The sequence below is a fragment of the Centruroides vittatus genome, unplaced genomic scaffold, assembly GCF_030686945.1.
Source record: "Centruroides vittatus isolate TY-2023 unplaced genomic scaffold, ASM3068694v2 contig_1042, whole genome shotgun sequence".
NCBI lineage: Eukaryota > Metazoa > Arthropoda > Arachnida > Scorpiones > Buthidae > Centruroides > Centruroides vittatus.
Genome location: NW_027120674.1, coordinates 160743 through 181536, shown reverse-complemented (window position 1 = coordinate 181536; position 20794 = coordinate 160743). Strand labels below are relative to the sequence as shown.

Below are 20794 nucleotides of genomic sequence, written 5' to 3'. Positions count from 1 at the left end.
AGAGATGCCAAATCCATTATCTAATTAAGACACCTAATTTTCTAACCTTGTAATATGTAGAGAAACTAAATTTCTTACTGTTGTCATTTTATAAATTAAATGATATATTTTATGAATTTTTTAATAGAGAAATTAGTCCAAATGGCATATATTTATATTTTTTTAAATAAAAACAAAATATTAATAATGTGTTCGATGTTTATTAAGATAATTCATTAGAAAAAGATGTTCTATAAGGCTTCTAACTCTTCTAGAGAATAATAGCAGAAGAAATTTTGATTTACGGTTCTTGAGAAAAATTACTTGTTTATACTCATTTGGGATTTTATTTAATTTAAAGTTCATTTGAGATTTTTAAATAATTCTTTTATTGATTGAGCAATAACAAATCCTTCATATCAATAAGAGAATTTTTTACAACACACTCAACTCCTAAATATAATTTTAATCTAAGATATACATGTTAAAATGATTTAACAGAATAAATATATAATTGATAAGCACTTAAATTATGTATTTAATCTGATAATATATAAGTTAATTATCTCTACCATTAATATAATGAAACAATGCATCTGTCTGCAATTTCTGAATTGAATGATTTATAGAAATATATAAATTGTTGATATAAACTAGAATTCACTTAAATATGATTGACATTTACAATGTACAGTACATATCTTTAAATTTTAAAACATGAGTAATTACTTATTTTAAAATAAAATTATTGCTATTATGTCCATTTCTTGAAGTTGTCATGACTTCAATTTAACGAGATTTATGTGGCAATTATAACACTTCAACACTACAAAATAAATACATAATGAATTTCAGAATATATTGAATCACCTTCAAGGAGCCCAAAACTTTTGAATGCTTTTTGTTGAAATATATTCCTACAATAACATAACTTTATATTCTTTAGAATGCAGAATACAAATAGATGCAAGTTTAAATTGCTAATGATATTGTAGATTATCCGATGGATCGAAATCCACGGATGTAATATGGATGTATATTAAGGACTCAAGTAATGACCAGTTACACGTGCACGAATTTGGCGAAACAACAGTAATTTATTCTAACAGTACAATAACCGTGATATACTTCCTATCTCTCAAGTTTACACGATACACGACTTAAAACTAACGAAATTTACAATACTCTATATACATATATACATACACGCTTTCCTTCTATACGATAATTGCATATAGTAGCCTTCGACGAATCACGGTATTATGCTAAGTGAATGCAACACGGTCTCGAGTTCCCGAGCGTTCCTTTTTCCTTTACATCAAACCTCAAAACTAATAGTTCTGTTCGAAACCTGAATGTAATTCACGTCACCAGAAGTACGTCCCTCGTTGATACTCCTCAATTGCACTACGATGGAAATGGATTGTACTTTCCGACTGAAAATGGTCGCCCTTTCTTGACTCCTGTTCTCCCGACCTAACTCCGACATCCTTGCTAACCTTTCCTCTTCCGACCTTCCTCGACGAATCCAAAAACAAAAAAAGTCTCCTCAATCGTGAGAGTTCCCTAATTTATACTTCCCGCTCGCCGGAAGTCCGCTTCACTTACTGTCCCACTCTGGACCAATCAGAAGGCTTTTCATGTATACCTAAGGTGACATCATAACAAAAATCCACGCGACATGGGTACAATCCAAGAAAACCCAATACATACAAAAAAGGAAACTGAGACAACAAAATAATAATAATAATAATACATAGTCGCGTAGCACTACAATATGATCCATTCCAAAAACATTTGGTGTAAAGTCTTTTAAACTTCTTAAAGAAAGTTTTTATGATTATTTGAAATTATAATACTATTGATAATATGACGATAGAATCAATAAAACCAGATTATTATTTAATAATATGATAACAAATACACAATTAAATATAAAATCAAAATAATATCAAACCTTTAATGTCCGCAGATAAGTTTTGAATAAATAAACATTTTTTTTCAGTTACTTTCAGAACCATTGTAGTTATACATTCAAATTCTAATTCTAGAACTGTAAAATTAGAGAATTTCTAGAGTCATCATGAATTTCTAGAATTTGTGCATGTTAGCATGCAACATCAAAAAATATTAAACTTTTTTGATGTTGCATTTTGATAAATCATGCATTCAGTTTGAATGTGTAACTTTGATGATGGCTACTATAAAAGTAGCTGAAAATATTTGTTTTATGTCCAGCAAATAATTTTTGGATAAAGATTTGATATCATTTAAGTAACGTGCATCGTTAGCAAATGTTTTTGATCTCATTTACTTTGACTTTCATCAAAAATTGCATTGCAAGTATTAAAATGAAAATATTTGTAGTCAATAACTTAATTTTGTTTCTTTCAATTAAATAAATAATTGAATTATTGTTATTCTGATTTTTCTATTATAAATGTGGTAATTTTCTTTCTTATTAATTAATCTTTTATGAGTATCTGTATAGAAAGTTCCTCGTAGCATTTATACATGGAAATTTAACTATAGCAAGAAAAATAATGTTGGGATATTTGTCAATTTATAATCATTGTTATAAGTAAGGAGATCATAAGAAGTGTAGTGTCTAAGAAGTATTGAAAGTACTCCAGACAATAAGTTGAGTAAAATGTATGCGCGAGGACTTTACATAGACAACACCTTGATTTACAATTAACAAAGTTTTAATAATAGATTACGTCAGAACTTACACTACTTACTACCAGATACAACTAACAACACTCACGACAATTAATAGGTCCTTTTTGAGGAGCCAATCGTGTGATCTAAACAAAAATTAATTTTACACTATGTTTTACAGATGAAGGTCACTCGCTGAATCTCCCTAGTATGGAACAAATTTCTTTCTAGGGGTCCAAGAATCCACTCTCGACAGTCTCGGCCACGTGGTTCACTGATGAGTTCTGAGAACGATAATATTAGTCTTATCCGGTTATACACCCTAAACACTCAGTCTAATGATAATGATAATTTATCATGATGTATAACTTACTACGATGTGATCCGATTGCTTCTTGAGTGGTTTGCTACCAGTCGTCCAAAACGTGTTGTGTCCCTCTTTCTTTCGACTTCACTCCCCACTCCAAACAAGCCTCTGTATGTCTGATCGAAGTCCCGGTTAGAAAAAAAGAATGATTCATCTGCACATGGGATGCCAATTTATACATCCCGCCATCATACTATGTCACACCTTTCATGTGGTCACATACACCCAATCGTTGCACGGCAGACAATGCCACCCAAAAAGGTGGTTCTACCAGAACAGAAATTATTAACATTTCTTCATTTACACAATTACAATTTTAGGCATGGACTAACAAAACATATTACACAAAGGACGTAAACATATACAAAAGTCATATGAAAAAAAATGTATATAGTGACGCAGCACTACAGAAGATAGAAATAAGGAGAAAACACACATCATTATTTCATTATTATTTTGTTTTGTTTTTATTATAAATAAAGCCTGGATTTTATAATACTAAAATTCAGTGAAAACTGCAATAATAAAAACCAAAATTTGCAAAAAACTGCATACTCAGTCTCCTAATTGGTACTTTCAGAAGTATGAAAAGAACTTCAATCTTTACATAAAGCTGAGTAAAGAGCAATACACACATTATATCACTTACTATTGTTGACTAATTTGTTAACACACATGTGCAGCTCTTACACTTTCTTGGTTACTTTATGTATTCCTTGTATTCACAAATGACATGAATCATATTTGAGAAGACCACCTGTAGTAGTATTAGCCATTTTCCACATGTATGATGCTGCATGTAATTGAAGGAGGAGCAGTTTAGTCTTATATTCATTTCCTATCAACAAGATAAATATTATTTTTGTTCAACGAAGTACACATTTGTGGTGGTTCATAATGAAATATTTGCGAGTCCGCGAGTAACAGTTTCAAATAACGACACGGAGAGAAAATTCACACAATGAATACTCCTTTTATTTCTTCCAAACGCGGTTCTTTTAATACATGGATCCCAACTCGACAGAATTACTTCTATAACTTTACAGGGGAGTAGGTCACCTCCTATTACTTCACATATATACAACACGCGTGCAACACAAACGAACAGGAAGATAAAAAGGGAAGACTTAATAACTAATTTACAACTAACCTTATAACTATCTTAGAACTAACAAGGAAAAGGAACGGATAGACTAAGAAAAGTAAAGAAAAGGCAGATAGGAAGCACCCGGGCCCAAGTCTTGTAGTTAATGTCCTCGATGATTTTCACACTCTCACAATCATAGTCGTCTCCCTCTACTCCACCAGTAGTTCTATGCCTAGATTATTCGACTCTCTCGATGTCTTAGAGATCTTCATAGCCGCCTTTCCTCTCTGGTCTTGACAGGTTCTCTCTCAATTCGTAGTCCCCTTTCTTTCTCAGTCTGGAACACTACTTACTACGTCTGTATCCTCCAATGTCCAACCAGAAAGTGTCTCCTCTCTTTTTCCTACGCTGCTTTGGGCCTATACCTTCTTTGTCTATGTCCCCAATTTTGGGAAAGTCTTAATCTCCTCCTTTGTTTGACTCTTGGTTCTTAGAAAGGGCAACCTTTCCCCTCGAGCGGTAACGGTTTACGTACGAGTTGCTTTGAGACAATGGGAAGGACGTATGAAAGTAGGAATGAGAGAAGAAAATAGAAATGAAATACAGAACTTATGAACTATATATAAAACTAAAATATGGCTGATGGCCACACATTTAGCAGTTACAAAATGTGAAATGTGAGGCTAATATGCCATTTACTTGAAAAAATCTGTTTTAGATCTTCATCTACAAATCTGCATATGGTGTTGTAATTTATCTATTCAATCATGCTGTAAGCAATTAAATATGGCTTATTAGACTTATCCACTTCAAGTATCCAACCAATAGGTTAACTACGTAGAGACCTGAAATAAAATCAGTTTAACAAACATCCAGAAAAAGCTATCTTTTCACCATGTTATACATAATACAGCTTATTTACAGTATGTCTATTTCATCAGTCAATAATATAGTTAATCAGTAAATAATAGTATATCTATTATTTCATCAGTCAATATGTGATAGTAGCTAGTCTCCAGACAGGTTCTAATTATAATTTCCTCATAACACCTAGGTAACTATAGTTTTCTCAAGGTGAATCTGGAGTCATTTTTTTTTTTAGTATAATTCTCCAAGAATTGGATGAGAGGTTTCATTTTGTAATTTCTGGAGAGGAATGTTCATAGCTATGAATGCATAGCAGGACCAGCGTGACCTTTTGCAGGGCCTGGTTCAAAAATTTTGAAGGGCCAGAATGCACATTCAATTCCTATATTTAAATTTCACAATAAGGAATTATTCATTATAAGTACAAAGGATGTTACACATATTTTTTGTAAGATGAATATTACATAATTTTTTTCGCTGCAAAATCTTTGATTACATCATCAAAATTGTTTGCTACTTCGCTTTCTATTGAAAGAATAGCCAGAGATGTAAATCAGTAAACACCTAATGTCCTCCACAGACATGCCAACGTTTGATGTCAACATTTAATGTCAACATCTGCAACATGCTGCAATGAAATATTTAAATGCAAAGACGGGAGAGAAAATCTTGTACTCGTGTCAGTGTGTAGCAAGTTGTCATTGATTAGTGGATTATGCGATTGAATATTTGGGTGTGTGTGGAAAATGCAATCTACTATGCAGGGGGTCCTGCAAAATGTCTGATGAGTTTTCCTAGATCGTGGGGCCTTTCAAAATGTGAGACTGGGTTCTGGTGAATGTGCTGAACCTGCCTCGTGTCGGCCCTGATGCATAGCACAAGTCTAATATACGAGGCTTGTCCGGAAAGTAAGTACTGTTTTGGAAAAACTCACATAAAAAATCTTTTTTCAAAACAAAATTTATTTTTACATGAAAGAGCATGTTGGAAACTATTTTTCTACGTAGTTACCACCATTGTTCAGACATTTGTCATATCGGGAAACCAACTTGTCTATACCCTCTTCAAAGAAAGATGCCGCCAGTGAAGACAGCCACTGCTGAACATCGGTTGTTGCATCGTCGTTGCTGGCAAAACACCTCCCTCCAAAATCAGGCTTCAAGTTCAAGAACAAATGGTAGTCTGCAGGTGCAAGGTTGGGGCTGTATGGCAGGTGATCGAACTGCTCTCAACCGAATTGTTGAATAAGGTTTTGAGTGACACCAGCAGTATGGCGACGTGCATTGTCATGAAGCAACACAACGTCTTTACCGAGACTTCCACGCCTTTTGTTTTGAATTGCATGGCAAAGTTTTTGCAATGTTTTACAGTATTGTTCTGCATTGATGGTTTCACCTCTGGCGTTCAAAAATCGTATTACAGAATGCACTTCACAGTCGGCAGGATCAGCAGTCATCTTAAACATTTTGAATGCTCACTAACACATGGAAAAACAACACAATCCGGCTGTAATGGCATCATTGGACTGACAATCAACCAGAAACACGTATGCGCAGATGCTGAACTGCGATACTACTGCTGCGGTGGCGGTAGAACAAAACGGTACTTACTTTCCGGACACACCTCATAAAAATAACTGTTTACATAGTAACTAAGTCACTCACAACATTTTAGAACAGCAAAATCTTTTAATAAATAATGTTTTCAGTCATATTTAAAGACCATTCTCAGATCTACAAACTTTTTCTTCAATGATTTGTAACATCTTATCTATTTCTATCACAAGCCTGGATAGTTTCCTATTAATGTGTTACATAAACAAGTGTTCAGTTAGTAGACTTTACGCAGGCAATAAGTAACAAAAAATTGTTAATGAATCAAAAACCCGAAATGATTACTATAAGTAATAACGAAAAAAATCTATTTATTCTTCAAAGCCCAAGTATGTACAATAACAAAATAAAGTTTGCGAAAATTCAAAATATACTAAAAAGATATTTTATCAAATCCAAAACCATATATTTTGTGTGTGTGCAAGAAACTTTTCCCAACACTTGGGGGCTTGAAAATTAAATTATAACTATCTTAGAATTATCTCCACAGAACCGACAAGCAAAAATATGAAATTAAAATCAATAAAAAATTCACAAAGAAGTCTTACAAATTAAATTTGCCTAACTATCACCAAGAAACTTCTATGTCAATGGAATTTGAAAACCTTGCTTTAACCTCACTCAATCCTTAGCATCACTTTGTTCGATCTCAGGCTTCACCTTCTTATAGTGTAGTTGGTGACATTACATGATTACACCCACTTGACCCTAATTTACATATTTAAGTGGCTAACATTCATTTAATTCTAGTAATCTTTCTTTAAGTCATGTCATTGCCATGGGCGTAGCCAGGAAGGGTCATGGGCGGCCCCCCAGTTAACCTGGTGCCCCTCCCCAGAAAATTACAGCTGAAAAAGTGTTAATCTGATTTGCAAAAAGAAATAGAAAGCTGAAGCTAATTTAATTGGGTGTAGTGTACCCACTGAAAGTCTAGATCAGGCATGGTCGACATACGGCCCACTTAATGAATTTATGCAGCCCACGATTAATCTCTCAATATTAGCTACTTAACTTCTAATAATTGAAATTCTGATGCCTAAAAAAGAAAAAAAGGTCAATGGCTAGCTGTGTGTTAAAATTAACAATTAGAGGCAAAACTGAACTGTTTGGCCACCCTTGGTCTAGATCCAGATTAAAGACGGTGAACTATATTGTAGAATGGTAAATAAAATAATTGAAATAATTCAATTTTGTGTCAGGCTGGCCTCTACTAGGCCCCCATAACAAAACCCTGGCTACACCAATGGTCATTGCCCATAATAATTAATCTTTATAATTTTTTATTGTGCCTTTTTGTGACAGTTTGGGGTGGGAGTCTCTCTTGATTCTCAGATTTCTTTAGGATAACATCCATACCTCCATAATACATGTTAGAAACCTTAAAACTTGGTCTACTATAATTTCCTAGTCCTCTTCTGCCAGAAACCTGCTAATGTGATCACCTGTTTAAGTCGACTACTTTGAGCTAGTCCCTGAAAAAATAATACATTTTGCAATAGAGATATATCTGCATACAGTGATCACCTGTCTATTGTGACCATTGACAACTTTGGTCATGTCCCAAGGTAAGAAATCATACGGGGTAAAGTGACCATAAAAAAAAAAAATGTAAAAACAAAACCATTTTAAAGAATGTAATTCAATTTGTAGTAATGACATTGCAAATATAAAATATTTGAAACTATTGTACTTTGTAGATAAGGGGGTATAAACTAAATTTCCAGTAACCTTTTTAAATCTTAATTTTAGAAGTTTGAGTAAAAGAAATGGCAGTTTGAAAAATTTAAAATAATCTGTATCATAAATTGAAAACACCACTAGCAATGTGCAACTTTTAGCAGCTGCTTTGGAGGCAAATTTAAAAATTTCTGTTACTATAGAGATCACATCAGGTCACTATCGAGATTTCCCTTATTAGAATGTTTCATATTTTGGCTTTATCTAGTAAAATGAGCTAGCTTCCTGTGTTCTTTGCTAATTTTTAGGTTTCTCTATATTGATTTTTAATTTGAAAGTAAGATTCACTTTGTTTTTTCTTTTTTCAGTAACTCACTCACTGACCCCAGTTTACTAAAATGTGAACATTAAACGTAAACACAGACTGTGATTGTGTTGTGACCACCAAATCTGTTGATTTGGAAGATGATTTTGGAAGTGTTCTAAAAGAGTTCAACAAGGGAAAGAATGAATATCTATATCTATTTCTGTCATATATCTTGTAGGCATAAAAAGTAAAAAACTTTGCATTTTTAAAGTTAAAATGAATGTATTCATTTTAAAAAAAAAGACTAAATAATTGCTTTAACATAAACATAAGACATTTAATTCTAGATTTACACTATTAAAGTTGGATTTTGACCCCCGAAAACTTTCCATCTTTAAATGTTTTTAGAACTTGCGGATAGACAATATTTTTATGAAGTTTAAAATATTTCGTGAAAGAATTTTTAAAAAGTTAAAAAATTATCTAAACATTAAAAAAGTGAAGTTAGAAGAGAATTATATATTATATATAATTTGGAATTAGTTGCAGAATTAGAGATTATGTAAATTTGAAATAAAATTAAATGATATACATTCACATGCCTTTTATATTTGTTATAAAATATAACATGAAAATATCTTATGTTTTGTATATATATATATAAACTAAAAAACACATTTTTAACATTGTTAAAGGAACATAAAAATATGGAAATAATTGTTGATATTTGAATAAAGTTATAAATGATACTAAGAAGTAAATAATTAAAATGGTTTAAGAAGTCTAAAGGAAAATTTGGATATATCTTAATATTAATAATTAAATAACCGAAAATTTAATGTACGAAGAAGCAATTCAGCAATATTTCTAAATTTTGCCAGTCTATTTATTAGAAAAAGAAAATAATTTGTAGACTGATGAGCGCTTGTACAAGTTTTCTCTGCAATGCATCCAAGGCGAACAGGGAAGAGGCAATCAATTTTTTTTTTTTATTTTCGTAATGTATTATTAACGTTTTCTTTTGTCCAATCTTCATTTAAATATTATTCCGATACGCGCTGTTTTGTCCGAAAATGGGTATTTATACAACGTAAGAAAAGTGAAGATAACAAGCAACAACGGTAACCTTTTTGATAATCAAACAGCGCAGAAAGACACTATTAAATTTGAAAAAATAATGATTTTCATACATTATTGCTTTAAATTCTTCGATTATTTGTTCATAATCTTCCAAAATATTCTAATATAAGAACGGAATAATTGTTTACTTTAAGTGAGATTTAAAAATGAACAATTATTTATTGACAATCTCTCAATTTTAGTAGTGTCTTGCCCCCGTACGTCATAGTTTTCCTGTTAGCAATGGAGTCATGCCGGTCGTTAACTCCGTTCGGGAGAAGATTTTTGAATTGAAATAACGCGACTTCTGGTCTAAATCGGAAGTTCGTATACAGTTAATCGGGCCTCATTCCCCTAAACTTTCCGTATCGGTTCTCGACTTTCATCTAAACTCCGTTTTAGAGATTAAGTAATGACAGACAAACGCCAGTGTGTGTTTAATTCCGGCTTGATTGTCTACGTAAAAGTTATATTGTTCCGGCATTATAGTAGTAGCAGAGCAAATATATAAAACAAGTTCTGAATATAATCTTTCCGAAGCTCGTAGTTTTACGCAAAAACTAAAAGACATTAAATTAACTCGAAGTTGAAGTATATTAGAAAAAATTACATTGAAACATAATAGTAATTACTTAAAGTATAGTAATAAACAAGATAAATTAATTATAAAAACATTCAGCAACGAGTTGCGTAACTTTTCCGGAAACGACATTCAAAATTGCGCGTGGCGCCATCTGTTACGATATTTTGAAAAAATTCTATATAATTATTATAAAATGATAAAAAGCTCAATTTTGAGTGTAGAGATAAGTTTTATACAAAATTATAAATGATGATAACGTGTAAAATACGATCTCACTCCAGGTACGACAGACGACCCCCTCGATCTTTAACCACAGAAATTTAATAGCATTGTATCCCTAATATGCAAACATCCTTTCAGAAATTTTCGGCAAAAAGCACAGGAGTTAATAACCTTCAAATTGGGTGAACAAAATTGTGTCTTCTCCCCCTACGCACTAGCATCCACGCATACAGGGGGGGAAAAAAAACTCGAATTTTTTTTCCTTGCATTCCTCGACGTGTCCCGAGTCCAAAAATATAAAAATCTTAGTGGGGGTCATTTTTAACCAATCGCCATACTTTCTCTTTGTTATAAATAACAGGCGGAAAGTAAAAATCCAGAATAACCGAAATGAGAGAAGCCAAAAATCAATGACTTAAAACAGTATTTACGGAATTTCGAGTAGCTTTAAATACACGTTAAATGCTTCCATTGTTTTCAGTATCTAAAAATTTGGCGTGATTTTCGTGTAAAAATTCGTACGAATAGACAAGCAAACGGCTTTTTTATTTAATTATATAGAATAAAAACAATAATAATAACATTAAAAATATATTAAACGTTGGGGATTGAACCACATTCACTATATACACCACTACGATGTGTCTAAAATACACATATACGTCTAAAATATTTACAAAGGTAAAATTTAATCAGTAATAAGTTTTTAAGAGATTAAGGACAGAGTGGCCCACTCTCGCTTCGCCACGGTCATATTTTTCGGGTAGAGAAGATGATGGAGATGGACCACCCTCTAAAAATTATTGAAATGACTTGTCGTCGGATGTAAGAAGCTGAAACTCTCGGGACATACCTATCACATTTGAATTGGAAGATTTGAGGACCTGATATAAAGCAAGTTAAATAAAAACGTGTAATAATAATAATAAATATAATGCTTTTGCTATATCTGAGTCCTTTATGATTTATTCTTCCACTTTTGGAAAAATTTATTCATTAAAATAAGGAAAGATTCCCGGATATTAATTTTAATAATCGATATCTCCTATGTTCTTTGTTTTCTCAATACGTTTTCTATTGAAAGAGTTAGAGAGCAGCCATAGAAATGTAAGCATTTCAGTTATATCAGCAAATTACATGACTATGAATAAAAGCAGAATACAACAACGTGTAAATACAAAGCTAATTAGAGTAAGTTTCCAGGTACAAATATAATACATATTGTTGGATTTGATGCAAAATGCAGTAAAAATGAGCAAATATGTATTCAATACGCGAAGACGATGTTCTGAAAGATTAAACAAAATTTTATTATATTTTAATTAAGTAAAGTAACATATTTTTCTAGAAATCCTGAAAATAAGATAACGCCAACACGTTAGCTTCATTGTGGGATATCTAATAATAAAGGCGAAGCCGCTATTAAGGGGCAAGCGTTAGGCGAAATGCACGCAGTTATAACATTGAATATTTATTTAGCATTTAAATTACTATAATAAAGAATAATTATATATTTTATTGATTTTATTATTATTAATTATAGTAATTTAGTACTTTGGGGCACCCTTAGGGGATTAGAAAAAGAGCGACCTAAGCGAAAAGCGGGGCAGGTGCCCCAATGTACGGGCGCCCCCGATAAGCACTAACTTGTAAGAATTGTCGTCATTATGCCGATTTGATTTCTTGTTATTGACGTGTAGTTTATTTTACTTTTTTAATCACGTCAAATAAATATTATTATTATTATTATTATTACATTTGAAAAATATTTCTTATACTTCTTTATACGCCCACGATAGCGGGGCGATTTTTTGGGCTGGAGAGTCCAAGTTCGATTCTTATTTAACATATCCCACAATCGAATATATTCGCGCGAGAAAAACGTCAGTTTGACGTCATTTAAAAATTTTCTGAATATAAAAATACACAAAAGACGTCATATTGACGTAGTAGCATAATCGGTCATAATCAAAACGATAATCACAAAAAATTAATATTTTTATCATAATATTACCATATTTCATTAAAATTACTAAATAATAATAATAATATATTAATTTCTCGTTTTAAATAAATAAAAATAATTTAAAATTTTTATCAAACGATACACACACCGGTTGATATCGATGGTCGGTGTTAACCAATCAGATCCAACCACGACTTTGAGAAGGATCTGGAAGCCGGTCGTTCTCTTTAGTAAATCAGGAAAAAGACGATGCACTTGTGATTAAATTATCTTTAACTAATTTAGGAAAAAAAAAACATGAAGGTAAGGTTACGCTTTAAAAACGTACCGAAATATCTCGCGGATCCATTTTATTTATATAAAATCAAAAGGTATATTTAAGATCGAGTCGATTGAATTCAACTCCATTAAAACGTATTTTCTAGGTTAAATTCGATCTATAAATTGCTTTCGACTAGATTCATTCGCTTACTTTGCTCTTTGATTGGCTTAGAAATTGATATTCTGTAATTAAATGTTTCCATTTCGGTAAGTAAATGAGTTAGAGAAGGTAAAAACGCAATAAAAAGCCTTAAATTAGACTGTTCTGTGGCTTCTTATATTGGAAAGGATCAAATTTTCACTGAGATCTTTTGAAATTTGGCTGTAAAATTAATCATATATATGATCTTAACAAATGTTAATTTATAATTGATACTTTTTAATTAAATTATTCAATTTAGCAAACAATTAAAGAAGGTAAAAAATATTCAAAAATTGTGTTTAAATACATCCAAAAGTTTCTTTTTTATCGTACAAAAATCATCCCGAATTTCGAAATTCGGCTTTTAAGTTTATACGCGACCTTCCCCGTAAGTGACTTGATTTTTCCTTGTATTCTGCAATAAAGTAGGTATTTTCCACTAAAGTTTGGCAATCGCGTGTCCTTACGTCTCCCTCGGAAAAACTATTTTCGGGAGGAATAAAGGTGTGTGATCTGCAATTAATGTGGATGCGATAATTCCCAAAAAATTAACTGGTTGTGAAGGTATATGTTTTCTCATTAAAGGGTGGAAAAATTCATTAATGAGGTATTCTATACAGATACGAATGGTAAACTTGCAATAATGTGTTATTGAGCGACACGCCAGGTGGCAAAGTAACCGATAGGGAAAATATCGTCAAAATGATCAAAAGTTAACAGATTTTTGCAGTGTAAATAAATTTAACTTTTTTATGGATAAAGCTGTGCATAGATTTAAATTGAAGGTTACGAAAATTATAAAATTAAATTGAAAATCAAGTATGATTACAATAAAAATAAACTATGTTCGGAATCTAAAACTACCTTATGATTACTCTAATTATTTTTGTCGTATTTAACGTTTTGTTGAATAAGTGCTCGAGTAAAATGTATATTCCGACCGGATTTACAATTTTCTTCGGTATTAGCAAATCGTTACACTCATAACAGGAAATGAAACTAGCTTCTTTCCATTGTAAATCTAAAACTATCAGTTTTTGTTTCATTTGAATTTCACACATCCAAAACATTTCCATGACTCAAGTTATGAACTTTTGCTGAGTGTAGAAATACCAGTAATACCTATATTTCAATTTTGTTAACTCTGGATTGTTTGAATTTTTTTGTATTTATGAAAATGATCTAATAAATGCAACTGTTTTGGCTTGCTTATAGTTTTGTGTGGCAATGAAAAGTATATTTATAATAATGAAAGAAAAATAATAAATGATAAATCAGAAAAGTGTAGAACGTGCTCAACAGTTGAACGTGGTGAAGAATTGACCAGAACTAAGATATATTTGTATAAAAAGGTTTGAAATTGTAAGTAAAATAAAAGTTTACAGCTTTAGATAGGAAAGTAATGAGGTATTAAGCATAAAAACAAGATGAAATTTAGTTTTTGGGTGAATTAAATATATACTATAGCAGTTAACATAACAAAAATCTGATTTTTCCATCCTAAAAATGACTAAACTTTAAAATTTAGTTCTGAATTTATCTTAGAAATTTACCATACAAATTTACACAAATGGTTACTAAAAATTTTCTCTTTTAATTCTGCGATAAAAATATTTTTCACTAAAATTTCAATTATTCTAAATTTATAAGTTTCTATTAAAAAATCAAGAGGAGAAAATAGATAAAATATACATAGTAATTAAATATTCTAGAATTACGATGTAGGCCAATAAATTGTTGAATCATCATTACTTCAAAGATATGCAAATTTATAGTCTAAAACATCTTATTTGGATTAAAATTTCATTTAACCTCTAAATCTCCTTAGTAAAAAACAGGAAAGAAATTTTTAAAAATGTGTAAGAAGAGTTCTTGGCAGGATTTTGATAAAATTGTTTTAAAAATGTGTATCAATGAAGTTGGATATATTTATAGAATACAATGAAAAAATTTACGATTTTGAAGATAATACTACAGTATATATATACATACATATTAGCTATTGTCTGTTTTACTCCTTCATTAAATAAAATTTACAGATATTTTTAAACTTACGTTAACGATTTTTTCTGATTATTATACTGAAAATTATGAAAAAATGAACTTATATTAAATTAGTATTATTAACAATAATTTGGTTATATTAAATTTAGATAAGTTTATATTTTGAGCTCACACTTTAAAAATAGGCCATGCATGCCTGTACATTGCATGTTAAAAATACAAAATTCATCCTAGAATTATAAATATAATTGTTGTATATTTTTCATTAGATGTACAATTGTTATTTTCTTATAAACAAGATTCGAGTATTTTCCTTGTATTGTATGTAATAAAAGGAAAGTTTGTATAATTTGGCATGATTTGAATACAGCTTATTATTAAAATAGAATAAAATATAGTTGCATATCACTTCTTTTTAAAACATTTTACAACAAATTTCTTTGATTTCATTCTTTTTAATTGACTTAAAGGATGAAAATTGGAATTAAAATTATAGAAATTGCCAGTCTGAAGTGTTTCTAGAGATGATTTTCTTTACTTTCAGTATATTTCTATGGATAAGGATGAACTGTGGTTACTCAGCTGAATCAATCAATGCACTTTTAACAATGGGAGAAGTTAACATTATTTAAACTTCATCCAGTGTTAAGATGTATTGGTTAATTCATATATTTCTATACTTAATACTTCCTGCATTGGAAGTTACTCTTTGCAAATGCCTGAGCAGACAGATTTTTTTTGTTATTTTCAAAACATTGGAAAAAAAATCAACAATATTTGTCATAATATTTTGGGATTTGTTACTTTTTGAACATTAAACAATTAATAGAATAATCATTAAAAAAAATTTTTAATTATAATAAACAAATTTTTTTTTTAGATTTGAAAAAAGTGATATATATCAATCACACCAACTAAAGATATAAAAAAAAATTCAAACATTTGGCACTTATATTTGTGATTCTATGTATTTTAACCTAGCGGTATCAAACGTTTTACAAGCCAATAACATTCTGCTAGCAATCATTTTACAAAACATTGAAATATTATACAATGTGTACCACTTAGTCGTGGAAATGATGTTTTTTTATTATTATTTTATTAAATATACTTACTGCATTTAGTATAGATGTGTCTAAGGCTTCCACCTTAGAATAACAGCTAAAACTGTGGATAAGTGAGACTGCTATAGACCAGAAAGTGTTAATACAGAATAATTAACCATTAATATTGAATTGAAAATTACTGTAATTTCTACAGTTCAATATATATTAATAATAAAAACATTATGAAAAGTTATTGGATATAGAGAAATAATTTAAATAATAATTAAAATATTAATATGTTATACTTTCTGTAATTTTAATGTTTCCTTATTTTATTTAAAGATAAATTTTAAAGTATTTATCTTTTTGGATCATTCAAGGATTACGCAAGTTTGTCCATTTGATTTTCAAAGGTGATAACTTTTAAACAACCATTGCTATTACACTGTGATGATTTAAATCAAATGAAAATTTGAAATATTTTTAAAAATTGTTGAAGATTTCAAAAATCTACAGAATGCTCAACAGAAATTTTTGGATTCTCCCATTCAAACATTCTTATGATAGGATGGAGAAGTCCTTTCTATCCGTATTTCTTCTCCAAATAGCATAAGTTCATAAATTATGATAATCTTCATTATTTTTGTTTCATTGGAGATTTTTAAATAAATGTCATTTATCTGTATTCTTCTTGTATCTGAAAATAAAGGTTTGTTTATTGAAGCTGATGCTGTAAATAAAAAGAAGTGTATGGATAAAGTCTACCCAAATTGATATTCAAATAAGTAATAAAGTGATAAACTGACAGAAAATATAGTTTATCATGAAAAATGAAGGTGAAAATATTCATATTATGACAATCAGCACACAAAACTGACAAAATAAATGTAAATAACTGATGCATTCATATATTTATTGGTTATGTGTGTTTATTTCCATATTCTGGAGAACACTGAATTATGAATGTGTCAGTTTCTGCTGGAAAGATTTGACTGGAGTGTTATTTGTTTTTAAACTTAAGCTGTTCTATTTTTTTAAATGTTGATTTCATTCTGTATTTGACAATTATAACCTGAGGATATCCATTTGAAAACAGATGAAAATGTTTGTTTGAGAAAAGTGTTCAAATTTATTTGCTGATTTTGGATGTCAATGTATATTTTTATGAAAATATTGTTGCTTTTTATCAAAATGAATAACAAATTGTGAATATATTCAGTAAGTTATGAACAAATCACAAAAAAAAAAGAAAAAAAATGGAGTGTGTGATTGTAGTGTTGCCACCTTTACAAAATCGCTGGCCTGGACGGCAGGTCAGGTTTATTTGAGCAGAAGTTTCTGACACATGTGCAATGTCATTTTACAATGCAAAGAATAACGTGCATGCTGGTTCTAAATTATTTACAGTTAGGGACTATGGACTTGTGTAGGAGTAATGTATGTAACCTAAATTAAGAAAGAAAGAACAGATAATTTAGCTCCATAGAAGACGTGTACAGATGTACAGTACAAGCAAAAAAAAAGGTCAAGAGGCCGGTTGTGCATCACACATCGTAAACAGAGTAACGTGGCAGAATGGCAGATGAGTTTCAGTGCGTGTGAGGTCTTTCGCTGTTCAAATGGTGTAAATTTATAAAAATATTTCCAAGAACTTTGTTTCATTGTAATTTCACAATTTCTACAAAATTCCCAGACAAAATTAATAGTTCACCTGGACAGTGAGTCAATTCCCAGACTGTTCGGGTGGTAACGATATGTGCTAGGTATATATAGTCAGTATTTTGGAGTAATTGCTGGTGGTATGATGAATGTGACATTAGCATAGAAGAGGAACAAAATTTATATTTTTCTTCAAGATTTATGCAACATGATAAAAGGTTATTTCATTTGGATGTCTTGCTAGGATTTTGTATTTGCTAGAATGTATAGAACAGGCATGGGCAAATGCGGCTCTTGCTGAAAGTGTTAATTTCTGTTTTTTATTATTATTTTTACAATTTTATTTTTATAATTTTGTGAAAATATGTTTATTAAAAAAATTCAATATTTGTTTTATATTATATTTATATTATATAATAAAACCGCACGCCTTACCATACTATCTGCCACGACAGTACAAAACTGCGGCTCCCATGCATGTTGCAAAACCTACATTTCGGCTCCCACTGAATGCTTGCTTGCCCATCCCTGGTATAGAATGTGTGATAGATCCAAATATGCTATTTTAAAATGAACTGGTTACTAATGTAAGAGCTCAAATAATTCAGGTATGAAATAGTTATATTCTCTGGGGTTTTTTACTCATTATTTTTATAATAGTCCTTGGCTGGCAAAGCCATAGTTGCAGCTAATAATATCTGTTAAAAGTGTTGAATCTGTTAATTTATTCAAATTTTGTATGTTTCCTAGTTGAGGAAGTCTTTTGAATAGGTCAGAAGTGTTTTTAATATATTCAACTTATTGCTAAATATCAATAAGGTGTAATGAAATACCAATGATTGCCTTAAAAATTGGCTATAAATTGGCTAATTAAATGATTGATATAAAGTAATTTGTTACTAGAGGTAGACGTTAGGTGCCATCTAGAAGGTTCTAAATTTATTTAATATTTACTTAAACTATAATTATTAATGTAGGTAAGAGATGGCGCTTAACGTCTACCTCTAGTAACAAATTACTTTTTATCAATCATTTAATTAGCCAATTTATAGCCAGAGTTTTAAGGCCATCGTTAGTATTTCATTATATACTCATTGGGCTTAGTGATGATTATTTATATTATCAATAAGGTGTGTTTACAGTATCTCATTATTTTTACAATTGCACTTTTTTTAGGCTTAATGCTATTGTGCACTTAATAAATAATAGCATAAATGTTAAGTTTTTATATGCACTGGCAAGTGGGAAAAAAAGGCTGTGTAGGTAGCTTCCAACTCTATGTGTTTTGTTATTATTATTGCATTTAGGATGTGACCTATGTTTATTTCAACATAGGACATGATTGATGTATTGTGCTTATTTTATTTTTCCTCTTTGATCTAACTTACTTCATTTTTGGTGTAATTGAATTAAATCAAAAAACAGACCAATAGTTTGAAGTGTTTTTTTTTTTTTTTTTTTGCCATTAACTCTTTAACTCTTGAAACATAAAATCAACCTTATCCATTCATAATGAAAATCGGCCAATGGAAAAGTTGTCCGACTGGTTTTGCTATACAGGTTCCCCTTGTAGCCTGAGGAGTAAAAACAATTTAGTCTCTAGGTACTGTACATGGAAAGAGAAAGTTTTCAGAGCAGAGTTAACAGTGTTTAGCAGTAAAGAATAATTGGGATTGTATAATTGTTTGATTATACAATTAATCATTAACTAATCATATCAAGTATTTTTTAAAAATATCTTATAAATTTTAACTTTTTATAACAATAGTTTCGCTTAGTGTCGCTTAGTGCCAATTATATAATAATAATATTTATTTACAGTCGTATGAAAATAATGAAAAATAAATTATCATACATCATCCTCAATCAATTTGGATTACTACAATAAATTTTAGTAATAAGAGGTTTGATATGTATACAAAGGAGAGAGAAACTTCGGTTGCTTTGTTTTTTCTTCCCCTATCAACATTGGTTAGTAAAAAACACCACAGTCCTTATTGGTGTATTTAGTATGTTCAGCAGGTGCTTAGCATAATTGCATTGCTGTAATAAAAAAAGGAATTAGTATGATTTTGTATTCACATAGTATAACAAGAAAACAATTTTGTTGGCCCTTGGGTCAGGATGTTTTGACACTGTTTGACTTTTGGTTCATGTTAAACCTTTCTTTACATGCATGAGTGGTTGAATATGAGGACTTGGGGTAAGAGAACAAAAGAGGAAGTCAAGAGATGACAACCTGGAAGTGAGGTACTTGGATACTAATTTAACATTAAAACAATTTATTTAACTAACATTTCATATAATAATCCAATGGTCACCTGAATATTCGGGCACAAAATAGCTATAATCAAATAAAATACACCAACAACTGCCGTAAATGATCGGGCTAAATTTTGGATAAATGATTATAGATTAGAAATAAATTTGGCACTAAAGTTAGGCATTAGGTGCCATCTCTTATTAAAATTAATAATTATAATAATTAATTTATTTATTTATATTCTTTTCTTCCAGTTTAATCTAAATTAATTAATTAAATATTATAATAATTAATTTTAACAAGAGATGGCACCTAATGCCTAACTTTAGTGCCAGATTTATTTCTAATCTATAATCATTTATCCAAAATTCAGCCCGATCATTTACGGCAGTTGTTGGTGTATTTGCTTATGATATCGGGTTTTGTTTGATGTATGTTTGTATATAATTAATATAAATAAATTTGGTACTAGAGGTAAGTGTTAGGCACCATCTCTTATCTAAATTAATAATTTAATAAATAATTTACAACCTTCTGGAAGAAAATAACTGACTCGGGGTGGGGCTTGAACTTGCAACCTCCGCTTGCCGTGCGGTGATTATAGCCAATTGAATATCTCCCTATAGAAAGAGATTCAATTGGTTTGTGTGTTGATATAAATACCTTTGAATTATTAGAGCTTCTTCCCAATGGTCACTCAATGCTTATCAATAGGGGAAAAAAGTGAAATCTACTCCGTACGCGGCGCTAGTATCGACGAGGTTGTAAACAGACTAAGCGATACGTTGTCGGTTCTAAAGTACGATTTGTTAATTCTTTAAACGAAAATCCAATAATTATTTTAAGACTGGGTAATGGCTGATGGAGGTTTTAACATTCAGGAATAACTAATTACTAAAGATGTTGTGGTA

General features: G+C 30.5%; 1 protein-coding gene across 1 annotated transcript in view; it reads left to right on the top strand.

The window, feature by feature from the left end:
• Positions 1 to 12610: 12610 nt before the first annotated feature.
• Positions 12611 to 20794, top strand: part of Cnx99A (Calnexin 99A) — a 65493-nt gene continuing 57309 nt past the window's right edge. The window contains exon 1 of the mRNA XM_067264063.1: positions 12611 to 12751. Coding sequence (XP_067120164.1) covers positions 12746 to 12751 — 6 coding nt within the window. The 5' untranslated portion in view covers positions 12611 to 12745. The remainder of the gene's footprint in view (positions 12752 to 20794) is intronic.